The sequence below is a fragment of the Arachis stenosperma genome, chromosome 9 (assembly GCF_014773155.1).
Source record: "Arachis stenosperma cultivar V10309 chromosome 9, arast.V10309.gnm1.PFL2, whole genome shotgun sequence".
NCBI lineage: Eukaryota > Viridiplantae > Streptophyta > Magnoliopsida > Fabales > Fabaceae > Arachis > Arachis stenosperma.
This window is the reverse complement of record NC_080385.1, coordinates 15,252,294-15,272,205: the sequence shown is the minus strand read 5'-3', so window position 1 is coordinate 15,272,205 and position 19,912 is coordinate 15,252,294. Positions and strand designations below refer to the sequence as shown.

Genomic DNA, 19,912 nt, shown 5'->3' with positions numbered 1-19,912 from the left:
GGTGTTTGAAAAAATATGTATTTTTTTTGTTAATTTCTGATAGTCACTACTTCTAGAACATTGATGTAACAATTACATAAATGAAAGAAAAATGATATCAATTTTTTGAATTTGATTGGATTCTTTGCTCTTTATGTCAAGAATTTTTAACTTAAACAGATGAGTATAAAAAATGGAAATGAATTCTCTCAGATCAAGAATAAATATAAAAGGGAACAATAAAATATTAAAAATCACACTTTACACTCTTAATTTTTTTAACAATTGAGAGAATTTATTCCCATTGACGAGAGAGAGAGGGAGAAAAGCCTAATGAATATATCCATTAATTGATTAGAAAAAAAAAAGTTTCATCAATCCGATTTAAGCCTTTTACGCATAAAATGATAATCGATCTCTAAATGTTTAATTCGTTCGTGAAAAATAAGATTAGTCACAATATAAAAAATATTATAATTGTAAAAAATACTTAAATATATAAGTGGAGTGTTAATTTTTAGTTTTCATATGCTCCAATCCTTTTGTATTTTTTGAGCAAATAAATATGTAATTCTATGTGTAAAAAAAGTATATATCTATTTTGAAATTAAAACATGTAAGTTTTCCTATGAATAATAAAACAAATAATAAAGGATTGTTTAAGAATATTGTGATGCACTTATTATAAATCTGTAAGGATAAAAGAAGTATTAAATTTTTGAGAAAAATTAGAGAACAACTTATAAATTCCTGAATTAAAAATAAAAATATTAAATATTTAAATAAATCTCTAAAAATTTGTAATTAAGTCAATAATGGAATAAAATTGAAGACTAAAAGACAACTATAGTGTCCAGCGTTATATTCAATAATTCTTCAATGATTTAATTAGTGGCTTTTTTTAAAAAACCTATAAATCTACCAAAATTTTCCAGTAACCTATTTAATACTTCAGTTTCTTCAAATATTATAATTGACCACAAAATCTACCTATTCTGATCATGAATGGCTACAATCACTTCTCATTGTGAAACATCATTCTTGTTGAACAAAATATCTTTGAGAGGGTTTTTGTTTTTTGGTTGAAGATGAAAGACAAAAATTAAATAGAAAACGACGTTTTCTACTAAATTTATAAAGAATAAAATAAAATAGTCGTGAATTTACTCTATCTTGAGAAAGTATTTATTGCCGAGTACAGAGATTTTGATCCTTATAAATACAACTGCAGCTAGCATTGTGTATTGTACATACTACATAGTACATACTCTCCTAGAGACATACCATGGATTTGGATATTAATTCTCTCCAAACTCTTATTTTGGTTTTGTTAATCTTATACTTCACCATAAGGTCCATTAGATCACATAACAATAGTGGATCCAAAAAAAGAAACATCAAAACCAAAGTTCCTGAAATACAATGTGGTTTACCCATCATAGGTCACCTTCATCTTCTCAATGATAAAATCCCTTATTTTAGAACCTTCTCAGCCATGGCTGAAAAATACGGCTCAATCTTCGCTCTCCGGCTCGGCTGCCACCCTACAATCATGGTTAGCAGCGCAGAGATCGCCAAAGAATGCCTCACAACGAAAGACAGAGTCTTCGCCTCGCGGCCGGACACGGCCGCAGGCAGATTCTTAGGCTATGACAATGCCGTTTTTGGTCTCGCGCCATACGGACAGTACTGGCGCGAGATCAGAAAAATCGCGACGCTCGAGCTTCTCTCGAGTTCCAGGCTTGAGAAGCTGAAACACATCAGACACAGAGAGATTTACACTCTTGTCAAAGATTTGTTCAGTTTTTGTAACTGCCACGGGAACTCGAATAAGTTAGTTAGTGTAACCATAAGTGATTTAATAGAGCACATGACGTTTAACATTAATGTGCAGATGATAGCAGGGAAAAGGTTCAGTGATGAAGCGATTAAGGAAGAAGATAGTGAAGGATGGAGATTAAGGAAAGCGATTAGAGATGCTACTTATCTTAGTGGTGTTTTTGTTGTAGCTGATGCAATTCCATGGCTTGGTTGGTTTGATTTTCAAGGGTATGTGGGTTATATGAAGAGAACTGCTAAGGAATTGGACTCTATTCTTCATAGGTGGATGGTTGAACACATTGAGAAAAGAGGTGAATTTGAGAATGATTTCTTGGATGTGATAATTTCAGCATTTGAAGAAAATGATAAGATTTATGGCCATAAGAGGGACACAGTTATCAAAGCAACAGCACTGGTATGTTTCAAAGCAACAGCATTAATATTACTGCTAATTACCCGGTTTATAATTTTGGTTTTTTCTTTATTCAGTTGATTAATAATTGAATTACTAATTTTCAGGAACCGGATATTTCTAAAAATTGGGCCGGTTCATCGGTCATCAAATCAATCCGGTTCAAGATAAATACTGATTAACAATGATTTGTCAAAAACTAAAAAACATTAGTCAAAGAATTGGTTATTTGATCAAACCATTCCAATTTTTAGTAATTAACTAATTTAAAAAATAAAATATTAAAATATATTATTTTATTATATTCGATTTAATTTCAATTAAATTTTTTTAATTTTTTAATTTCTAACTCTACTTATTTGATTAATGATTTAGTTTTCAGAAACTTGGCTAATCTGATTCAGAATGCTTAGCTAAGAAGCAAATTTTCTGTAACTAAAAATTTGTTGTTGATAATTATTCGCATAGAGTTATATATTATATAATATTAGGATATAAATATTTTGATTTGTCTCCGTAACTTCAAACTAAAATGCCTATCCTGTCTCAAACTAAGAAATCTATAACATCAATAATTATGGTATTTTTGTCAAAATAAAATATAACTTATATGTAACCTATGCTAATTAATAATAAGCCAGACTTTTGGTATGTGATACTAATAACTAACTAAAAACATATCATTATCATGTATTTTCAGTTGATATTTATATATCGAAATTTTTGTGGGTCGTAGTCATTGTTGGAGAAGTTTTAGACATAAACATGCCACGTTGCCAACCCTGTTTTATTTATGATAGATTGGTCCCATAACAACTTAATTAAGCTATTTTTAAAAAAATAACTTAAGTAATAAATAATTATATTAAAAATAATTTATAAATAAATTATTTTATATTTGAATTTTTAATTTTAAAAATATTTATTTTATAAAAATATGATAAAAAATAGTAATATTATGAGAGAAGTCATTTTTTTAACTTCTCTATAAACTCCTAAATAGTTTTTTAAAAAGCTGGAATTTGATTTTGAAAATTACACCAAATATTAATACTATTATTTTTCATAAGTCAAAAATTTAAAAAAATTATTTTTAAAACTTTTTAAAAGCCCCAGAATCTATCATAATTATCATTTTAGTAGCTAGAATGGATATAAAATTTTAGTAACACTTACAAAGTATTAAAAATTATATGTTTGCAACATTTTTTTATTTAAAATATATTTTTAAATATTAAAAAAATAGTTCTAAAATTACATAATCATAATAACAATAATACCTTTATATATAGGTACATATTAATTTGCTTAAACTATGATGACTATAATGTCTTAAAAATTAAAAAATTATTAAAATTAAATTAATATTTTTATTATTAAATAATATTTTTTAATTTAAAAATAAAAAAATATTATTAAAATATAAAAAATTTATCACTTTAATTTTACAATATTTGTATAGGTACTGAAACATCTATGTACTAAAATTTGCCATATATATCCAATGGTTCTTAATTAACAAGGACATAATAGTCATAAATATGAAAAAATGCATAACAGTAAGTATGGGTGTATATGACCTAGTCTGATTTAAAGACTAATATATTGTAATTTTATTGGATTTTTTTTGGTCAAATAATTTCATCGGATTTAAAATTAGGTAAAGATTTTAAAAATAGAATTGATCATTATTTATGGTCAAATTCGGGTCAAAATAAACTCGACTTCATCCGACTCTATGTGTATTTTAAAGGGACTAAAAAAGTATATATATTTTAAATTAATTCTAATATTATGTTATATTAATTATAAGTTTATTGTTTTATTTTTAATCACACTTAGTTGAATTAAAAAATAAATCAAAGAAGCACGAAATTAGAATTTATAAACAAATTCAAATTCAAATATAGATATCAACTTTTCGATACAAGTATATTTTTTTTCTTTATAAATAAGTGTATCATAATTTTTTGACATAAAAATTATTAAGGTCCAAATTTTACCAATATAGACCTAATTTTAATGTGGCTCAAAAGTAATATTATTTCACCAAATTTAAAATTAAATAAAAGTGTCAAAAATAAATCCCATCATTATTTAAAATCGAATCCAAATCAAAACGAACCCACGCTAAACAGTAATAACACCTCCAAAACATGCTACATTTGCCATGTTCTTATGTTTAATGACTCATTAATATTATAGCAAGGATGACGCTAGTTTCGGTAGGAAAATTACTATCAATAATGTGGGTGGCCCCTTCTTTTAATTAAATTATCTTAGTCTAACAAAAGTCAAATTCTAATTTTAAATGTCTACAAGCTTTCTTATTTTAAGCAAGCTAAGGAACACCCGATCCATCTGCATAAAAATAAAAATAATAAAAACAAAAGCTTTCGCAGCGAGGTAATCAAATAACTGGAAAGAAAACAACTTTGGTCTCTATATTACTAGCTAAAAAGCTGAGATTTTTTATATGCAACACAACAACAGCACACAAAATTTGTTTTGTACACTTTTTGAGGCATCCTTTTCATACTTAAAATGGAACCACATATTTGTGGCCTAGCTTTTTGTGGTGGTCCTTTTGCCTAACTAACTGGTGAAAAAGATTGCCAATATGGATGAAGTCTGTTTGTATTCTGTTGTTTGTTATGGTCTTTAAAAATTGTTTAATTGTTAAAAAATTTAAATAATTAATTTTAAATGTAAAAGTATAAAATTTAAAAAATTTAAATATTAAAAATTTATCATAAAAAATAAATTAGACAAAAATTACAAACAAAATAAGAGACAATATAGAATTGGCCTTTTACTTTTTACAAATACTAACTGAAGCTACTTTATGCAACTATGTATGAATAGCTTTAATAATCCAATAAGTTTAACAAAACTTGACCATTGGTCATTGGGGCATGAAGTTGCAAAACTTGAGTCTCATTTCATTTTCTTTTTTGTTATTCGGCCATCTAATTTTGATTGATATGCACGTTGATATTGATTGTGTAGCTTCTACTAAAGTGATATAAATGAAGAATATATTTAAAATTATTTCTGAATTTCTTTTAATATATTAAGGGTATGTGAGCCAAGTACAATAAGAACAAAAATGTTATTCCTAAGAGAAGGCGATCTCTATTTAAACAAAGGATAACGATATTGTTATTAGTAATGAATTTGGATCTTCTAAAATTTGAATTTCACTCTAGAGAAATCACACTTTACTCTCTAAAGTGAAATTCAAACTTTAGAGGATTCAAATCCATTAGTAATAATGAGGATAGAAGAGATAATAATGATGATAAAATATAATTATATAATAAAAATATAAAAATAGAAGTCATAATGATGAGGATAAAAAAAGAGATAATAATAATAGTCATAGTTGATTATATTATTAAAAAGAATTTTGTAAAATTTAAAATTTTATAAAATATAAATAAAATTTTTATAAAATAATTATTGTTATTATTTAATAAATTTTTTAATAAAAAAATTATATTATTCCAAAATAAAAATATTGAAAATTAAAATATTTTTTTTTAACAAAGATCATCTTATTTTTCATAAAAATAGATAAAAATTAGATTAAGTATTTACTCTTAGTTATTCCTCAGGAATCGTGGGATGTCAACTAGTGTTTTTTAGTATAACGACACAATAATGTCAATGGAATTTAGCATTGGATTATATTATAACTATTAGTTTGTAATTTAAGGATTAAAACATTATAACACCAACGAAGCTTTATCTCATTAGATGGGATCGATTACATAGATCAAACAATTCATTGAATTCTATTATGTATCATGTCTTCAAAGAGACTGTTTATATGTAGATCTTATTTGACCACTTTATGGATAGTATTTCTAGGTCTTTTTCTATTTTTCACCTCTTATTTATCTTCTATCTCATCTACCCTCTTAATTGGATGTTTTGTCGGTTTTCTTCTCATATATCCAAACCACCTGAGACGCAATTCTACCATCTTTTTCATAATAGGTGCTAATCCAACTCTCTCTCTCTCTCTCTCTCTCTCTCTCTCTCTCTCTCTCTCTCTCTCTCTCTCTCTCTCTCTCTCTCTCTCTCTCTCTCTTATATTTTCGTTTTTTATTCTATCTAATCGCGTATGATCACTCATCTATCTCAACATCTTCATCTTTGTCACGCTTAACTTATGTTCGTACTCTCCTTTGGCCGTCCAACACTTTGTACCATAAAGTATAACCAGTCTGATAGCAGTGCCATAGAATTTATCTTAAAGTACGCGCTTGTACGCCTATGTGTGCGTGTGTACATGTGTGTGCGTGCGCGTCTAATAGGCTGTTTAGTTCGGTGAGCCCCTATCTAATTTCGGGATCTCCGAAATTGGGAGCATGATTCCGATATAGGTTTTCCGGAAATTGATTATTTGAATTCTTATTATTTAGTTACTAAATTAGATTTTATTTTAGTGAGCATAGAATTTTTTTTTGTTTAATCTAATAAGAGGTTATAAATATCTTATAAATTATTGTAGTTGTCATTGAGTAACTAGAGATGTAAACCCTCCTTTTTGGGTTTCGTGATGAAACCATAGTGTGGACAAGTAAAGTTGAGCGATTTTTTCTATTATTGCTTCGAGGAATTTGGTAGAAGGTTGAGTAAGTCCCTTCGATTCATCCCAAACTATGGTGTAGATAAATTAGGTTGAGAAGTCCCTTTTCTTGTTTTATCAAGAAATTGGATAAAAAGTTGAATAATTCTCTTTGTATTCAATTTCAACCTATCCTTTTGTTTTCTCTTTTCTATTTTCAATTTTAATTCATCTTTTTCTATTTCAATTCTTATCTTCTTATTTATTATTAGTTCTTTTTTTAATCATTGGATATCAGATTTTAGATATTAAATTAATTCTTATTAATCTATATTTATTTTTCTTGTGTCCTCAAAAAATCCAGTATCTTTCGCATTTTTTTATGCTATTGTCGCTTCTATCTTCTTTGTTTGTATGTTATTATTGTTTTGTCGTTCTTATTGATTTCATTATTTAAAAAAAATAAAAAAATATATAAAGCAACAAAAAAAAAAAAGAAAAAACTCACACAAAAAAACGGAGAAAATGTATTTCTTATATTTGTTCTTTTTATATACTATTTTATTCAACTACAAAATTCGAGGACAAATCCTTTTCGAAAAGAAAGAAAATGATATGTGTTTTAAATGTTCGTAATATAAAGAGTTCAAATATTATTTAGTAGTTATTAGTTTATATTTTAAGTATTAAAATGTTTAATTTAATTTTATGTATTTTAATTTTTTTATTTAATTACTAGATTGAATTTTATGTTAGTGGGTTTAGAATTTTCTTTATTTAACCTAATAAGAAGTTATAAATACCTCATGAACTATTATAATCATTATTGAATGATTAGAGATATACAATTTTCCTTTTTGGATTTTGTGATGAAACTATAGTGTGGATAAGTGAAATTGAATAAGTACCTCTCTTATTGTCTCGAAAAAATTGGATAAAAAGTTGAGTGAGTCTTTTTTATTCAAATTTTAAATTATGATGTAAACAAGTTAAATTGAAGAGCCTCTTTATTGTTGTATTAAAAAATTAAAAAAAATTTGAGTGATTTTTTTTTATTCAATTTCAGTCTATCTTTTTATTTTTTATTTTTATTTTAATTTATTTTTTTATTTCAATTTTTACCTTCGTGTTTGTTGTTAGTTTTTTTTCTTATCACTATATTTCAAAATTTAATATAAAAAACGATTATTGTATATTTGTATATTTTTATAAATATTATTTTATATACTTTTTAACAAAATAATCCGTTATTAGAATGATAAAAAAATTTGCAATAAAATAATCAAATTTCTCATGACAAAATAATCAATTTTTTTAAAAACAGTATGATCAAACAATTTTATAATCACTAAATATTTATTTTTATCGGAGACAAATTTTTTATATCCACAATATAGCAAAATTGATTACACTCATGCAATACATATCCTTTTCCATAACTATAAATCTTTTTTATTATAAATACATATCTGGTTTGATTATATATGGTAATGATTTTCATTACAAATATGTTTTATTATAAATGTGAATCTAGTTAATAAAGATTGCATTGTTTCTAATATTGTGAACCACTCCATATCCATGACTGATTTTGTGATTGTTTATACTTTATATAGCACTACTCAAACTGTATATCTATTTGACTTTTTTTTTTTGGTGACTATCTATTTGACTATTTGGTTGCTAAATAATAATAAATAAATATTTTTTTATCTTTTGTTCTTTTTCCTTCACATGAGTGGAAAACAAAATATTTATTTCATTTGGTCAACGAAAAACAGTGGACTCACCAACTTTAATTTTGTTGTATGCAGATGCTTGTCCTAACTGGATCAGGAAGCACAGCCATAACATTAACATGGGCACTATCCTTACTCTTAAACCACCCAAATGCCATGAAAGCTGCCAAAGAAGAGTTAGATACCATCATCGGAAAACACAAATGGGTCCAAGAATCCGACATCAAAGACCTCAAATACCTCCAAGCCATTGTCAAAGAGACTCTTCGGCTCTACCCACCGGCACCCTTAACTGGAATACGGGAAGCCACAGAAGACTGCTATCTCAACGGTTACCATATCTCAAAGGGCACTCGCTTGTTCATCAATCTGTGGAAGCTCCATAGGGATCCCAAAACATGGTCTAATCCTAATGCTTTTGAGCCTGAGAGGTTCCTTAACGCTTGTTCAGGGGTCGATTTTCGCGGTCAGGACTTCGAGTTTATACCATTTAGCTCCGGAAGAAGGTCGTGCCCTGGCATGACGTTTGGAATGCAAGTTGTGCATTTGACATTGGCTAGGTTGATTCAGGGTTTCGATATGTCAACAAAGGGTGGTGCTGAAGTTGATATGAGTGAAGGGTTAGGTGTGGCCTTGCCTAAGAAACATGCCCTTGATATTGTTCTTAAACCTCGTCTTCCGTTGGAGCTATATGAAGGCCTTTGAATGCATGTATGGGAAGTAGAGAAATAATTCTGTATTTTTAAAATATATCTAGTATATATTTTATGAATATTCATAATTATGTATCAAAGAAAAAGGTGACTGAATATTCACAATTGTAGTCTTGTAAGAATATAAGGGGTGCAAGAGAATAATGAGGTCATTTGGGAAATAAATTGTAGTTGTATTACTCTTATTGGTATCAATAAAGGACAAAAGTATCCTGCTGCTTATTGCTTTTAAAAGCTTACTGGAAAATAATTGTTTATTTTTAAAAGTTTAAATCTGAAGCTAGATGATATTTATTACCAAATTACATGCATGTGTAAGTCTTATCTTTCTGGTTGTCTCTTGTTACAAACTTACAGTTGTAGTCTTGTGTAAGAATATATGAATTGCAGTAGAATTATCAAGTTAGGGAAACAAAATGTCGCTGTGTACCCAAATTGTAGTGGTATTAAATATTAATATATAAATATACGATTTAGCTAACATGTACTTTAAGGGTATATGTTGAAATTACCAATTAACAAAAAGTTTTATAGAAAAAATACAAACTTTAAATTTCCAATGCATTTATTAAAATAATAATTTTAAAAACTTCTACCAATAATAACATTAATATGTGCTAAACCCATAAATATATTGGCTGCTAGCATCCAAATAAAGATAGATATAAGAAGGAACTCAGACTTCTAACAAGTGCAGACTCTCCTTGTTATAATACTACCAAACAACTCACCATACATCCTCATCTCTGGCATGGACTAAATTAACATCCTTTAGTGCAGGATCTTCATCAACCACCTTGAAAACAACCCTTTCATGGATGCAGAAATTCTTGGAAGACGTTGCTTTCTTTGTTAAAGTATTACTTCTTTCCCTTCTTGCCTTGCTTCTTCTCTGTATGATATCAACAAAGAACTCCAGATGTGTTTGGAGAAGCCAAAAGATAAAAATTGTTTCAACAATTACTTATCTGCATAATCACTTTGTTATATAATTGATTATCTGGGAGTTAATTAATGTTTAGATACTTTAACTCGAGAGATTTAAGATAATACGTTGTGTTTGGACCATTCAAAAGAATGTTACTTTTTGTATGGTAAAATTACTGATAAGGTTATAGAATTATTGCTTACATTATTTAGTAGTTAGGAGTTAGGATCCATTCGGTAAAAGCAACATTTCTGAAACAATAATCAGCTTTTACTTACAATCATAAACTTCAAAAAAAGATTTATACTTATAAACTATTTCGCAACTTACAATCTATTTTTTTATTTACCAAACTATTAGATTGTTTCAAAAAACTGTTTATAGAGATTATAAAACATGCTCTAGGTGCATTAGTGATAAGGGTTCATCAGTCCTAATCTTTCCATCCAATTTTTTCAATTCTAGTAACACCACACTTGACTTCATCTTGTGGATTTTGACTCAAAAACATATTTGAGACAAATATAAAGAAGGAAACAGTATGCAGGCCTGAATGACTTGCTCAATTTCTCAGCTGTAACAGGTTCACTTGAGATTTGAGAATAAAGTACACATAATCCTAAACATATCAACACACACAAACTGCACTACATCTCTTTGCGTAAGTATCTATACAAGAAGATATGTATTAAAAGTCTGTATTAATATGAGAGTGCTGAGGACAAATTTGCTAACCTTGTTTCCTCCTTGCTTCAGATTTTGCAAAGAATTCTCTCCATTCATCAGTTAGAACAAAAATTGGCTCGTCATCTTCTTCCTCGTCATGTAGCTCCACATGCTCCAGCTCTTGTGAACTCCTGATACGAACAAAAAAGCATCGGAATAAGATCACCTTTCAAAGATAAAGAAAAACAACAACAAAGTCTTATCCCATTAGATTGAGTAAGTTACATGGATCAAATGAAGACAAAGATAAACAAAGAGGAGATATATATAGTACTCAATGTGTTTCATGGGTTCTTAGTTACAACAACAAAATGGATATACCGGCAATGAAATCATGTGTAAACAAAATTGTAGAGTTCAATTTCCCTAGTCAACCAGGACAGCACAACATACAGTATCTAATAGTAACATTGAACAATGTCACACTTATTTTGGCGATGGAAAAAAATGGATAATCAAACTAACCAGGACAATTATCACAGGAAAAATTCCTTAATTTTAAGGAAAAGATTATATATCTAGTCAGCTTGTGATCTTAAGGAAAAGCTCTTAGCTGGGGTGACAACAGCTCAATTACAAAAGTGAATAAGTGATCGACATTACCTGATCACAAATTTGTCCATCGTTAGAGATCACAGAGACAGTTTCTCACACAATAATCCAATTCTAGGTTTCTACCAAGAACAGCAGGTTTCCATTAAACTTTTAGTGTGAAGTGTGCCATTTAAGTTCCCTAAACACAAGGTGGAACTCAAAATCTAACTATCCAATGGTTGAATTCAGAATCTGTATACTCTTCAACACTTCCCAACATTGCACTTTCTAGCATCCTTTCAACTATCAAGAGAAATCAAATCACCCTTTCTATCTTGCCTATTGCCCTCACAATTTTTTGGCCCAAGCGTTGCTTATGTAAAATTCCGGAGATTCTTGCATGAGCAGAAATTTAACACATCACATTTACATAGACTCAATTATTTGAGTCCCAGGATTTTTATTGTTAGCTAGAGCCTAGAAGCATTGACAGGCCGACTAAGTGAGGTGTCTGTGTCCTATCATTTTAAAAATTGTGCGTCGAGTGTCCGTATCCTTGCTTTTGCTTCATAGATTATAAGTGTTTCTAAATGACTAAATGTGATGCAGTAGATTCGTGCTCATTCAGCAATTTTTTTTTCATAAAATCCTCCCTAACAAGAATAATTCCAATATTCAAACCCCTTAAAATTAAAAACCATATAGTTCTTCTGCAATCGCAATCTAGTTCAACTACTGCCATAAATTACTTAAGCAAAAGCAAACTTCAATTTGATTCTGCAAACTGTCTAACACAAACTTAAATTTCCAACTACAATAAGGGTCTAAAATTCTGCAAGAAACCCTAACACTGGAAACTTCCATATTGCTATAACCTATATATTTCCATTCTCTAACGATCCTATGAAATTAGCTACAGTTAAACCTTTGATCTTGCTTTTTTTTCTTCTACTTTTTTTTCTTCTCAACACAACTAGTGTTTCAATCATAAGAAAGAAAACACTGAAAGAGGAGAACGAAAGAATCTTACTGTTTAACAAAAGCGTTGGATTCTTCATTATACTTAGTAGCCTGTGAAGTTGGAAGGTGTAAGGGAGCAAAGAGGTGTGGATTCTGAGGAAGAGGACGGAGATACTGTGGCGGCGGTGGGAAGTAGTGGGTGTGGAGTGGGCAGTGGTGGCAGTGACCGCGGAGGGGGCAGTGGGGACAGTGTGCGTGTGGAAATGACCTCCGTACCCTGAATTCTTGTGACGAAGCCATTTTCCGTTACACTACGATTTTAGGTTCACCCACAACGGAAGAGAAATGTGATGCCAACAAAAAGAAGAATGACTTGGTGTTGCAAATGTATAAGAGAAAGTCTAAGGAGCCAATGTGCTTGATGTACAATGCATACAATAGGGGTTAATTTTGAATTAAAATTAAAATAATAGATAATTAATTAATTTTGAATTAATTCAAATTTAAATTTTGAAAAAAATAGGAATAGGAGTAGTTATAGAAGCACAACGTAGACGGCAGTTTATCAATACCGTTTCGTCTTCGTCATCTCCAAGTCTCAACGAAAACTACTCTCTCACCCGTCACTTACCGCCGTCGGATTCGACTATCACCACCGTCAAAGGTCGCAAAGGCCCTCTTCCAGCAACAGCAACCACGCGGACATCCAGCGTGTACAGCAAGAGAGAGCTTGTGGGTTTTGTGCTTGATGTCGACGTCGCAAGTAAAAAGGGTTTCAAGTGTGGTTGCTCTTCCACCCCCGTCCCCTAGCCAGAGTTCATTAATGGAGTGCGTTGTGGCTGAACCGGTAGATTGTGTTCCATCTCCCGGCGGAAATGAGATTTCATCCAATCCAAATAAAATTATAGTTGAACCTCTCGTCGTCGATCATGTGCAAATGACTAAGGTGAGCATCGTTACGTACGAAACGCTTTTTAATGGATTGTCATTTTTATTTTATTGGGCAGTTTGGAATCAATGCAAGTGACTTGTTTAAGTGTATGTTGTTAATTGGTATTCAGATGCATGAACAACATGAATTAGTCAACGATTTTTAGGAAGTTTTTGACATATCATTATATTGTTATATGTATGTGAAATGTGGTTCTGGAAGAAAATATTTATATGTTGAAGAAGCTTATATGAAAACTCATTAAAATAATCTATACTCCCTCATAAATAAAATACAGGGGCATGTAGGAAATGCTAGTGCAAGAGGTATTAATTGAATTAGAGTTGTAGTCAATGGTATAATAGATATGGAGAATAAATTTTGATAATGAAAAGGAGGAATGCAGGAGTCATATATTGATGCTTTTATTGTATTTGCTTCCTGCACGTTAGTATTAGAAGATACAGTTATCCATGATGCTCAATGTATGCATAAAGAAAGCATATCTTTAAAGTAAAAATATGCACCAATGGCTGGAAAACCGAGGAAGGAACTGTGTATAGGATTTGTACATGATGCATGTTCAGTTGTATGCTATAAAGTGTTAACGTGAAATAGAGTAGGTAGTAATCACAATAATTGTATAATATTTCAAATGAATTAAATGATTCAATTACCATGAGTAGCATTTAGATGCCTTTGGTGTAAAGCCTATACTGGTTGGGTGGATGAATTGATCTATAAATTTAGTTTGAATTTTTTTGTGCTAGTAAATGAGGTTTCATGTACATGATGTTGAATAAAAATTGTTCATTTTTTTTATTGTTGTAATTTGTGTGTTTTTGTTGAAAGTGCAGGCCACGCAAATGTTGGATGTTTCTGATGTTGGTAGTGATGAGATGGATATTTGGGACGAGGTTTGTATTTTAGTTTAAATTTGTGCAGTCAGGATTCGTGTTTTTTATGTCATAATTAATGGCTTTGTTTCTGTTATTTTTTATTTGATACGTAGTTGCCTGATCACGGTACCCTGGAGGAAGATGAAATACCAAGCGACGGGATGCGGTTTGCGAAGTTGCAACTAGCTCATGATTTTTATGTTAGCTACGCCAAGAAAGTTGGATTTGCAACTAAGATAAGGACGACAACATTTGACAAGATCACAAAGGAACCCGTTAACCAGGCTATCCACTGTAATCGAGATCGCATCCGCGGGTCTCGTGTAAAAACACCAACGTGCAAAAACCCGATTTCAGCCGCTGGGTGCAAGGCAAGAATATATGTGAAATTTGATAAGGAGAAGCAAGAGTGGCTTTTTTTCAAGGTTGAGTTGAGGCACGCGCACCCATGTTCGGCGAAGAAGGCAGTGCACTACCGTGAGTATAGGCAGCTGAGCATGCATGCGAAGTACGTGATTCAGAATAATGATGAGGCTGGGATTCGACCAAACAAGACCTTCCTATCTTTGGCCAATGAAGCTGGGGGCCCGTCGAATCTGGGATTCTCAGAAAAGAATTTAAGAAATTATATTACAACAAGGCTCCGAACAAGCAACGCAAATGCGGATGTTAGGGAGATGATGAACTATTTCATGAGAATGAAAGACATCAATCCGAATTTCTTCTATGCAGTGCAATTGGACGATGAGTGTAGATTTAGGAGTGCAGTTTGGGTTGATGCAAGGTGCAGGGCTTCCTATGAATACTACGAAGACGTTGTGTCACTCGATAGCACTTACAGTACAAACAGGTAACAGGTGTTGTAATTGGTTTTATTGGTTTTGGTAATTTTTTTCCCACGTGGTTGTGACTGAGAATTCATAATGGCATATGGTTATGTGTGTAGGCATGGGTTACCGTTTGCGTCGTTCGTCGGTATCAACCACCATGGTAAGTCAACCCTCCTTGGATGTGCGCTGTTGGGAAACGAGGAAATTCCGAGTTATGAGTGGGTTTTTACCCAATGGTTGACGTGCATGGGAACAGCTCCACAGTGCATCATTACTAATCAATGCAGATCCATGTTTGGTGCGATTAGAAAGGCGTTACCCAATACACGTCACCGTTGGTGCATATGGCACATCATGAAGAAGTTTCCTCAGAAGCTTGGAGGTTATCGTCGGTACGGAGAGTTGTATGCCGACCTCAGGAACATTGTTTTTAACTCTCGGATGGAGGAGTCATTTGAGAGAAAATGGTTTGAATTTATGGAGGAGTACAATTTACATGACAACACATGGCTGTTAGGTTTGTAGTTTTTCAATTATGTTACGCTTTCCAATTCATAATAATGCGGTAGCTGGCTTTATTTGTTTTGTAACAATGAGTTTAGTGAAAGGTTTTTGATATAGAAACTGTGTGTTATTTGTAGATCTTTATGATGATCGACGCATGTGGGTGCCTATATTCTTCAAGGGTGAATTTTGGGCTGTCATGAGGAGTACGCAAAGGAGTGAGAGCATGCACGCATTCTATGGTGGAATCTTACACAGCAAGACTAGCTTGGTCCAATTTGTTCACGAATACGACAATGTACTTGGATCCAAGGAGCAGAGGGAATTGGAGGATGATGCAGTAGACTCCAGGGGGGTAATACCTTGTGCAACGAGCTCGCCTATGGAGAAACAATTTCAGCAGGAGTACACTACTAGCATGTTTAGGGATGTTCAAGTTGAGTTTGTGAAAAAGGCTGATTGCAGAGCATCTGTAGTTACTGAAGACTGGCCAGTGGTATACATGAAGGTGGAAGAGAAAAAATTAGTACATGATACTATGATCTGTGATTCGTATGTTGTCCACTTTGACCGCTCTACACAAGAGGTTCGTTGTGAGTGCAATCTTTTTGAGAGTTCAGGTGTGTTGTGCTGTCACTGTCTTGAAGTTTTTCACTTGTTTAAAGTGTATAAAGTACCTAGCTGCTATGTTCTCCCTCGTTGGAGTAAGAATATAAAGCGCAAGCATACTTATATCAAGAGCAGTCACGACGTCAGTCGGTCAGATGTGAGTCATGATGCATTCAAGGGACTATGTGCACACTTTTACAACATTGCGCAAGAGTTTGTAAATGATGACGATGAAACAGCATTGCTGCATGCTGCTTTAGAAGAAACAAGGGCCAAGCTGAGCGAGCACCGTGCTAAGAAGAGGTCTGAGAGCGTGGCGGAGAACCACACCAGCATTGGCTCACAACATTCGAATGTTCCCGGTGTTGTTGACATCCAAGCACCACCGTTGGTCACTACAAAGGGCCGGCCAAAGAGTAAGAGGCTCGGATCAACCCTTGAGAAGTCCTTAAACAAATCTAGTCGGAGGAAAAACAAGAATGCTTCCCGGGTACAATCCTTGTGTCAATATGACTTGAATTATTAATTTTGATATTATACTATGCTATTAGTTCAATATTGTTATTTTTGGGTCGTTTAGCAGGTGGTTCGGTCAAATACTTATCAGGATACAAACACTGGTGATCCTATTGCCCGGACTGTGCCTGAACAAGTGGGGAGCTTCAGGTTTAGACCTTCCGGATTCTCTTGAATGCCGCCATCAATTCTAGCTTATACCACGAAGATTCTGATTAAGGAATCCAAGAGATATCTACTCAATCTAAGGTAGAACGGAGGTGGTTGTCAGGCACACATTCATAGGTGAGAATGATGATGAGTGTCACAGATCATCACATTCATCAAGTTTAGGAACAAGTGATATCTTAGAATAGAAGCAAGCGTGATTGAATGAAAAACTGTAGTAATTGCATTAATCCATCAAGACACAGCAGAGCTCCTCACCCCCAACCATGGGGTTTAGAGACTCATGCTGTAGAAGATACAATGAGAAACGTGTAAAGTGTCATGAGGTTTTGATACAATGTCAAAAGATCCTATTAATAGTGAACTAGTAACCTAGGGCATAGTTATCAGAACCGAACCGGCGATCGAACCGATCAGGTTACTGGGTCACTGGGTCATTGGTTCAACCGGTGGGTCACTGGTTGAACCGGTCAACCCGGTATATATATTTATTTTATTATTATAGGTAAAAACTCACATATAGTTGTTTTTATGTGAAGTTGATATTTAAGAACTGTTAGATGATTTGACAAGTTTAACTAAATATCATCTAAGAAATTTTAACTATCAACTTCATATGATGACAACTCTGCATGTGAGTCTTTACCTATTGTTATATACTAAAAGTATTTATTGAAAAAATAATATTAATAGATATCATATAATCATGAAAAAATAAATAAATTATGATTAATAAATTTTTTTTATATTTTTAATTTGTATATTTAATAAAATTTATAGTTAAATAAAATATAATTGATTTAAAAATGAGTGGCTTTAAAATAAAAATAAATTGAATATAAATAAAATAAAAACTTAGTATATATATTATAATATGTGTATGTATTAATAAGATGTGTGTCAGCTTGGTGGTTTAAGCTTCCTCCCAATATCATTGAGTGAGGGAGTTCGAACCTTGTGTTTAGCATTTTGAAACCTTTTCCAAAAATTCACAAGGCTTGACACTTGGCAGCACTGGAGGCATATGGAGTATGGTGTTCTTAGGCTCCCCCTTCACAAAAAAACACACAATTTCAGTTAAATTGTTGCTTGTCCCCAAGCAACTGAAAATCAAAATAGAATAAAAAGAAGAGAATATACTATAGACTCCAAAATATCAAAAAAACTTAGCTCCAATTAGATGAGCGGGACTAGTAGCTTTTTGCTTCTGAACAGTTTTGGCATCTCACTTTATCCTTTGAGTTTAGAATGATTGGCATCTATAGGAACTCAGAACTCAGATAGCGTTATTGATTCTCCTAGTTAAGTATGATGATTCTTGAACATAGCTACTTTATGAGTCTTGGCTGTGGCCCAAAGCACTCTGTCTTCCAGTATTACCACCGGATACATACATGCCACAGACACATACTTGGGTGAACCTTTTCAGATTATGGCTCAGCTTTGCTAGAGTCCCCAATTAGAGGTGTCCAGGGTTCTTAGGCACACTCTTTTTGCCTTGGATCACAACTTTATTTTTTTTTCTTTTTCTTTTTCTTTTTCCTCTTCTCTCTTTTTTTTTCATTTTTTTTCATTGCTTTTTCTTGCTTCAAGAATCAATTTGATGATTTTTCAGATCCTCAATAACATTTCTCCTTTTCCATCATTCTTTCAAGAGCCAACAATTTTAACATTCTTAAGACAACAAATTCAAAAGACATATGCACTGTTCAAGCATTCATTCAGAAAATAAAAAGTATTGTCACCACATCAAACTAATTCAACTAGTTTCAAAGATGAATTCGAAATCCTGTACTTCTTGTTCTTTTGTGATTAAAGCATTTTTCATTTAAGAGAGGTGATGGATTCATAGGACATTCATAGCTTTAAGACATGAACATTAAATTTTATTAATCATAAATTAAGAACAAGACTAAAAAATAGATATAAGATAAGACTAATAGTAATAGAAAACAAAAATTTAAATAGACTCCTAATGATAGAGGTTATCACAGAGTTAGGACTCAACAACCTTGATTTTGAAAAGTGGATGCTCCCTCAACTTGTGGGGTATTTGACCCTTCAAGGAAGAGCTTTTGGCGCTTCAACTCCTGTAGCTCACGCCCCTGCTTCTCTTGTTCCTTCAGCAATTTGCAGAGCATGCAGTTTTGATTCTGCTGTTCTTCCTTAATTTGTTCCATAGCTTCTTGCAGCTTGGCAACAGATGCTTCTAGACGAGTCCAGTAGTCAATTTCAGGAAGTTCAGGGAGGAACTCCTGCGCCCTCCTTTTGATAGAGTTATCTTGCATTTGTCCTTCCATTGACCTCTTGGTAATTGGGTGCTCAATTGGGATGAATTCATCTACTCACATCCTCACCCCAGCATCTTTACATAGCAAAGATATTAAGCTTGGGTAAGCCAGTTTGGCTTCAGTGGAGTTCTTGTTTGCAATTGTGTAAATCTCACAAGCAATCAGATGATGAATCTCCACTTCTTTTCCCAGCATAATACAATGAATCATCACTGCTCTCTTGATAGTAACCTCAGAACGGTTACTAGTGGGCAAGATAGAACGCCCTATGAAGTCCAACCAGCCTCTTGCAACTGGTTTGAGATCTCCCCTCTTGAGTTGGTTTGGGACACCTTTTGAATTGGTCATCCACTTGGTTCCAGGGAGGCATATGTCCTCTAGAACTTGATCCAACCCCTTATCTACTCTCACCATTCTCCTATTAAAGGATTCAGGATCATCTTGTAGTTGAGGTAATTTGAAGACCTCTCTTATTTTGTCCAGATGGAAGTAAATAATTATCCCTCTAACCATGGTTTTGTAGGTATGAAAAGCGGTTCCAGTCATTCTCTGCTTATCTGTCAGCCACAGATTTGAGTAGAATTTCTGAACCATATTTCTCCCAACCTTTGTCTCAGGGTTGGTTAGAACTTCCCATCCTCTGTTTCGAATTTGCTCTTGGATCTCCGGATATTCATCTTCTTTCAGATCAAATTTAACTTCCGGAATCACTGACCTTAGACCCATTATTTTGTGGTAATGGTCTGCATGTTCTTTGGTTAAGAACTTCTCTTGAC

General features: G+C 32.3%; 3 protein-coding genes across 4 annotated transcripts; 2 read left to right on the top strand and 1 right to left on the bottom strand.

The window, feature by feature from the left end:
* Positions 1-1,198: 1,198 nt before the first annotated feature.
* Positions 1,199-9,477, top strand: LOC130950488 (dimethylnonatriene synthase-like). Its single transcript, XM_057879000.1, has 2 exons — positions 1,199-2,215; positions 8,603-9,477. The coding sequence occupies exons 1-2, from the start codon at positions 1,265-1,267 to the stop codon at positions 9,230-9,232; spliced, it is 1,581 nt and encodes a 526-aa protein (XP_057734983.1). The 5' UTR covers positions 1,199-1,264; the 3' UTR covers positions 9,233-9,477.
* Positions 9,478-9,699: 222 nt separating this feature from the next.
* On the bottom strand, positions 9,700-12,755 carry LOC130950489 (uncharacterized). Of its 2 annotated transcripts, none has more exons than XM_057879002.1 (3): positions 12,459-12,755; positions 10,904-11,025; positions 9,700-10,208 (listed from the first exon to the last, which is right to left on the bottom strand). In XM_057879002.1, exons 1-3 carry the CDS (start codon positions 12,686-12,688, stop codon positions 10,201-10,203), a joined length of 360 nt encoding a protein of 119 aa, XP_057734985.1. In that variant the 5' UTR covers positions 12,689-12,755; the 3' UTR covers positions 9,700-10,200. The 2 variants fall into 2 exon arrangements, with proteins under 2 accessions (XP_057734985.1, XP_057734984.1); XM_057879001.1 differs by having other exon boundaries at positions 9,779-10,132.
* Positions 12,756-13,211: 456 nt separating this feature from the next.
* On the top strand, positions 13,212-17,310 carry LOC130949125 (protein FAR1-RELATED SEQUENCE 5-like). Its single transcript, XM_057877942.1, has 7 exons — positions 13,212-13,334; positions 14,177-14,236; positions 14,332-15,068; positions 15,165-15,565; positions 15,690-16,651; positions 16,745-16,827; positions 17,229-17,310. Exons 1-7 carry the CDS (start codon positions 13,212-13,214, stop codon positions 17,308-17,310), a joined length of 2,448 nt encoding a protein of 815 aa, XP_057733925.1.
* Positions 17,311-19,912: the final 2,602 nt, after the last annotated feature.

Bases quoted from the DNA above. Each gene is read 5' to 3' on its own strand.
- LOC130950488 (XM_057879000.1), top strand. From the start codon at position 1,265: ATGGATTTGGATATTAATTCTCTCCAAACTCTTATTTTGGTTTTGTTA. The intron at 2,216-8,602 runs GTATGTTTCAAA...TGTTGTATGCAG, and splicing joins TTATCAAAGCAACAGCACTG to ATGCTTGTCCTAACTGGATC.
- LOC130950489 (XM_057879001.1), bottom strand. From the start codon at position 12,688: ATGGCTTCGTCACAAGAATTCAGGGTACGGAGGTCATTTCCACACGCA. The intron at 11,026-12,458 runs GTAAGATTCTTT...TGTTCGTATCAG, and splicing joins TCCAACGCTTTTGTTAAACA to GAGTTCACAAGAGCTGGAGC. The intron at 10,133-10,903 runs GTTAGCAAATTT...GATATCATACAG, and splicing joins TGAAGCAAGGAGGAAACAAG to AGAAGAAGCAAGGCAAGAAG.
- LOC130949125 (XM_057877942.1), top strand. From the start codon at position 13,212: ATGGAGTGCGTTGTGGCTGAACCGGTAGATTGTGTTCCATCTCCCGGC. The intron at 15,566-15,689 runs GTTTGTAGTTTT...TGTTATTTGTAG, and splicing joins TGACAACACATGGCTGTTAG to ATCTTTATGATGATCGACGC. The intron at 16,828-17,228 runs GTTTAGACCTTC...CCTAGGGCATAG, and splicing joins GAACAAGTGGGGAGCTTCAG to TTATCAGAACCGAACCGGCG.